A 6000-nucleotide genomic window follows, 5' to 3' on the forward strand; every position below is an offset into this window, starting at 1 on the left:
TTAATTGGCTTGAAACGTTGAAGATGTTTTCCGTCCACATTCAAAATATATTAGTGCATAATATTCCTATATTTAGAAGTAGATTCGTTGACCGCAAAACCATTAAAAATAAAGTCATCAAAACTCTGTTGTTAAACATCGAAAAGGCGGGGGGAGGGGATTCAATTTTCGGGTCTCCTCCAAAAGATTTTTCTGTATCCGCCCCTGTTTATGATGGCATCTTTTTCAGCTTATACGAAACAGCATGGTAAATTAGAGTGGTCCAAAATAAGCCTTTTTATTATTTTTTATTTTATTGGGTTTACTCTCCCATTTGGTTTCACCTATGTAAAAAATAATGATTGTGAAGTTTGAGCACATAATTTTAACTTTTAGAGAGAGGTTTCTTAACAGCCTCGAAGTTCTGCGTTTTCCCATCTTATGCTACGAATGTAGGTAGAAATAAAACGGATGCTAGGAAAGGTATGTAATTTCATTTCATGCAAATACACAAAACTTTCCAATCTTTAAAAATCCAAACTTCAGATAAAACGTAATAAACTGGAGTTATAATAAGCGAGCTTGGGCCACAGGGGACATTTTTTTGCAATTGTTTTCAGAAGTGTTTCCAGAAATAAAGTTATTAACCTCATACTTCATACTGAAATAAAAAATATTTTTGATGATTTTTTGATCTCTTATGGCAGTGGTGCCAAACATTTTTCTACTTGAGACCACACCTCATATTAAAATGATTCTAGCGGTTCAGAAAGTAACTAAAATTTGAAAATGTTCAACATTTTTTTGAATTACATGTGAAAACGAGAAAAAAGGAATGAAAATTAAAAACCAATGATTGATGTAATCATTACTTGATGCATCTTTTTTTTAATTGCATCAGTTTATCAGAAACCAATTCTGAATATTTAGCTCAATTTTTGACGTTCTCATTAAACGTGCTTTTCGATTTGTTGAGTTTAAAGAAGACCACGGGCCACACGTATCAACTTCACAGATCGTATGTGTCCCTCGGGCCGCAGGTTGGGTGCCACTGTTCTTATGGTATAACTTTTACACTGTTTCGATTCATTAGTATTCTTTTCGTGAAACATTTAGCGTAAACAAAAAATCTGAAAAGAAAACCTGAAATTTATTCAAAACTCTTGCTTTTAAAAACATACATAAATCAACTACTACGCACAAATTCGAAAAGAGAAAAAAAGGACATTGAAAAAAAAAAGGTAAGTAATGATTCAAGATTGCAATCTTTGATTAAAAAACTTCAGAAACAAATTTGATTTTCTTTTTCGAACGCGTTACTAATTCTAAAATTTACCCTATGAATTAAAACAGTATGTTTCAAGTCTGAAAAATACGTTCCCTGATAATTCGATAAGTGGCGTGTGGGGGGGGGGGGTAAGGATTCTGTCATTTCCATACAGCTTGACAAATATGGAAATTAATGCGGAAAAATTTTCATAATCATTCTTTTTCCGTTACTTTTATTTCGATTCACGTTTCTACAAATGAATTTATAATTTGTCATACCAGTGTGTTTAATTAAATCAGGATAAATTTAATTGATTATTAAATTTACTGACTTCTGGTTAGAAAGTTAACGATGGTGTCGCAGCGGCCAATGAAGTTCTTAAACGTAATTTTCATAATCGACTTTTAAAATGTGAAGCAGAGGCTGAAATAGATCAAATGCTACAGAATATAGATTGCAAAAGATTAAAATAATCTTACTACTATTATATATGCCAAAGTTTGTCTGTATGGATGTATGGATGTTTGTTACTCTTTCACGCAAAAACTACTAAATGGATTTTGATGAAACTTCACAATAATATAGCTTATGCATCAGAATAACACATAGGGTAGTTTTCGTCCCATTATGGGGGGCAAAACCCCCTTTGGGAGGCAATAAAACACAATTTTAGTATAAATTCTCTAATATGGGGATGAAAAAATACTTGCACATATTAACATTATATGTCCATCGAAAGCACCGATTTTTCTGCTGAAGATGGCACCTTTTCGAAATTTCTAAGTAGAATAAAAAACGAGTTATGAGCTTTTTAGTTCCATGTTCGAAGGCTTTCCTTAACTCAATACAATATTTAGTGTATCATCTCAACTCCCTGTCGATAGCGACTATTGTATTGTTGACTATCTTTGCTTTTCGTGACTGTTCAAGGCTTTTCTAAAGTCAAATCTTGAAGTAAGATTTTTGCACAAGATTGGCAAATAATACATGGATTTGGCTGATTTTTTTTCCCATTTTAATGCAACTTTGAGGCAATTAATGGTATTTTTTTTATTTATTTGTATTGACTGGGTATATTTAATCGATCAGCTGGAATCTAGCCAAACTTTTTTTGTGGAATCATTTCAATAGCTAAGGCATTTGGCATTTTTTTCAACTGTCGCTGTTTTTGAAGCTAAAGACTACGCAGTACTGTGTTTCTCGGTTTTCACCATGTAACCAAATATCGCCATTTCTTTAATATTTCTTTAAATTTGTTAACACGTAAAATAATTCGCCAACTAATTCGCAAATTCATAAACAGCGCAAAAACTTCCATTACTTTATCTTTGCACACAATTTCATACAATTGCCAAATTTTTACTGTTTATTGGAAACATTTCGGGTAGCATCATTGTTGATCCCATTTTGGGACGATTTCTACGGTAAGAAGTTATACATTATACAATAATTTAGATTGCCGGTGTAGCGCTGGATATTATGCATTTGATGGAGATCGGGAGTATAAGGGAACTGTTTCACTTTATTTAAGAACAGTTGACCTCACTCGAATAGGTTTTGTTTTGGGAATTACCCATGACTTCTTTGCAACTCCTGAACGTTTTCGTGATTTATTTTTTGTGATTTTTGGGTGTCTTCTCAGTTTTGCCGACATTTCATTTACTCCCCTTCCCCTAATTTTCAGTTTTAATCATACCTTTTGATACATTTAAGGGGACAGACAATTTGAAATGTCGACGAAACTAGAGACAAACAATTTTTTGGTAACTATTTGACCTCTGCCTGTAATGACCATTAACTTAAATCAATTGAAAAAAACTACATCAACGTGAGCGAAGCCGCGGGTAAGAGCTAGTACTGGAATATAACTGTTTTCAAAAGTAACAGTTTTGCTTTTATTCGAAAATATCATTTCAAGTCTAAGTCGTTTCTTTAAAATTGGGAGGGGGTGGGGGCCTTATTTTGGCACATTCCTCAAATTTTGAATAATTGTTTCATTTTGGTGAGTTCAGCCAGACTGCAGGAATTTCGCGCCCATTTGCCTGGTGCTGGCGGTAATGATGCGGTAATATTTGATGAACAAGAGCGCCAAATTCGAATCGCAACGTGATCCATAATTTGTTTTATCAATCCTGCAAATGCTTTTGATTTGCAGATTGATAATGCTGCGTTTCGAAGGAAAACGAAATGTTAATGATCCTACTGCATATCCTTCTTGTGCATAAAAAGTAGCATGTGAAAGCATTTTAATAAATCAAATTTAGAAAACAAATACCGAATATAAAATTAACAAAATTTCGAGTTTCAGTGCATAAGGAAAGGAAATTTAGGCACAAAACACCGATTGTGTAGAAGATTTCGGTTGAAACTAAAATGCGCTAAAAGAGTCAACGCAAAAATTGTATGTGGTCATCCAATACTATACACGGACCCTCTTCCCCTGCCAATAAATTTTGAGCGGTGACAGCATAGAGGGGAAGACGTCCCCCAAAACCTGTCAGCCGCTCCACGTAGAGGGGAAGGAAAATGCTACAGCTTTCTCTCTCTCTCTTCCGAAAGCTAGAAATTTTCTGTCTGACGAGTCCTCTTAAGAGGCTTGTAATGCGTTTATAGTAAACCTAGTGCCTGCTAATATGTGAAGTTTTTGCAATAAAATTTAAGTTAGTAATGCTGAACAACATGAAATAGTCTTCTTCGCAATTGCTTTATAGGTTGTTACTGTTTCTTTATTTCGAGCTTCTCTTCAAGCCCCCCCCCCCCACTCAATTGATAGTGAGTAGCCACTACCATTTAATCCCATTTTCAGTTAACATTGTATCAACAGCCATACACTCCAAATGCAGCAAGTTGTGTGCATTAAATATCGTTTTTCCTTTGAAGTAAAGTAAGAGATGTAAAATTTTCAGCAATTTTGAGGTAACGAAAAAAAAATGTAAGTAAAACTAGTTGTTAAATATTAAAAAATATATGCAATCCTTATGTTATTTTTCGTCTTAACAGCAATGTACATGAAACATTTACTGTTTATTCATAACTGCCTGTAGTAAAAGTTATGAAAGAGAAGCAACAGGTGTTCTTTTTAAAAAACACAAAACATATGTATTCAAATTGGTTAAATCATCACTCAATCATTAATTTTTGACAGGCTGTGATTTTTGTTAACATTAATTTTTTTTTCTCTCTTTTTGATTTATTTTGTATTAATTTTGTAAAATTTATAAACAGAAAGTTATCTTTTTTTAGTTTGTTAGGTCTATTTTTACTTATGTGTCATTGTTACACATTATACGGCCATATACATAAAATTAAATATTTTTTCACTGATAAAGATCGTTGATATGATTCTGTCCAGTATATAAATTTAGTTTCTGTAAGAAAAGTTGCAAATAATATTTGATTTACAGATAAATTCTTATAGCTCCGTACTTTATCAGTTGCACTCATCCAGGATATTGACATAATTTGGATTCAGCTTACTGGCATGATATAAAATCACATTTTTTACTACTTAAGAGAGCAAAGTAAAAGCTTAAATTTAGACTTGTATTTGTTGATATTCTTAGATTTTTTTATTTTTTAGTGTGAAGAAAACAAAAAACCATCTTGGCAATGGACAATTGAGCATGCAGTTTATGCTGCAATAAAATCTCATTTGAAACCACCCAGGCGCTTTTCAACAGACTCTAGTATTTTACAAATTGCAAATTTGCCAGATCTGTACAAAGTTTTTGAGAGATGTTGACGATTTTTTGAATGTTATTCTGTAAATAAAATTTAATAAAACAGAATGAATGCATGGGAATTTATTGCATTGTATGTTTTACACAATTTTATGTGTGAAAAATACTTGGTTTACAATATTGATATCTCCATAGCCATTAAAAATAATTTTTAAAGGCATCTAAAGAAGCAGAGCAATTACAAGAACATTTTCAACTTATGAATATTCAGTACTATGACAATTAAAAATTATTTAGATTGCTTAGCATATGGGAATAAACAATTCTTCAAATGACTTCTAAAGGCAAAAGGTATAAATGTAAAGGCACCATTAAAATATACACAGTTGTTTGAATTTTGGAAAAAAAAAGGGGCTCATATTTTTGTATAAGATTAATTGTAAGTTCTTGGTAACATTCACATGAAAAGATCTGCAGGTCAAAATAGAATTTGTAATAAGAAAATTTTAATTTCATTCAGCTTTTATGAAAAAATCAACTAATGAAACCATAATATAAAATCACTTAAACTATTTAATTTATTCCATTATATGCAGTGCCCTCCCTAAGATTATTTATTTAGCTTTGTTAGTTAAAAGTAATATATAATTGACGATGTGAATGTGAAAAGGGACAGGTGGCTTTCAGGGGCGGATTGGGTCCTAGAAGAGGGCGCCAACCTTGGCCTCCAAAGGGTGCAACAAAAAAAAAAAAAAAAAGAGGGGGGGGGGTGCAAATAAAAGTGCAAAAAGTAAAAAAGATGCAATAAAAAAAGAAAAAAGCAAAGGGAAGTCGTACAGGTTTGTAAGTGCAAAAAAAAAAAAAAAAAAAAAGATTTAAAAAAAAAAAGTTGTTCCAAAAAATTTAAAAAATATATTTTTTAACAAGAAGTTCTGTCTAGAACTATACAAGCCTACTTTCCCGTATACCCATACTACTTTCTAATACCTGATCAACATTCTCAAAAATAGCTAAAATCGCAAATTGTTTCAAACATATTTTTTTAATATTTTAAGCTTATTTCTAGGAATA

The 6000-nt window shown here is 32.1% G+C and overlaps 1 protein-coding gene across 1 annotated transcript in view; it reads left to right on the forward strand.

Annotated features, from left to right (window-relative positions):
• Nucleotides 1-5045, forward strand: part of LOC129228344 (DNA mismatch repair protein Mlh1-like) — a 47240-nt gene extending 42195 nt beyond the window's left edge. Inside the window, exon 11 of the mRNA XM_054863023.1 lies at nt 4830-5045. Coding sequence (XP_054718998.1) covers nt 4830-4991 — 162 coding nt within the window. The 3' untranslated portion in view covers nt 4992-5045. The remainder of the gene's footprint in view (nt 1-4829) is intronic.
• The last annotated feature ends 955 nt before the right edge of the window (nt 5046-6000 follow it).

This window comes from Uloborus diversus, chromosome 8, assembly GCF_026930045.1.
Source record: "Uloborus diversus isolate 005 chromosome 8, Udiv.v.3.1, whole genome shotgun sequence".
Lineage (NCBI taxonomy): Eukaryota > Metazoa > Arthropoda > Arachnida > Araneae > Uloboridae > Uloborus > Uloborus diversus.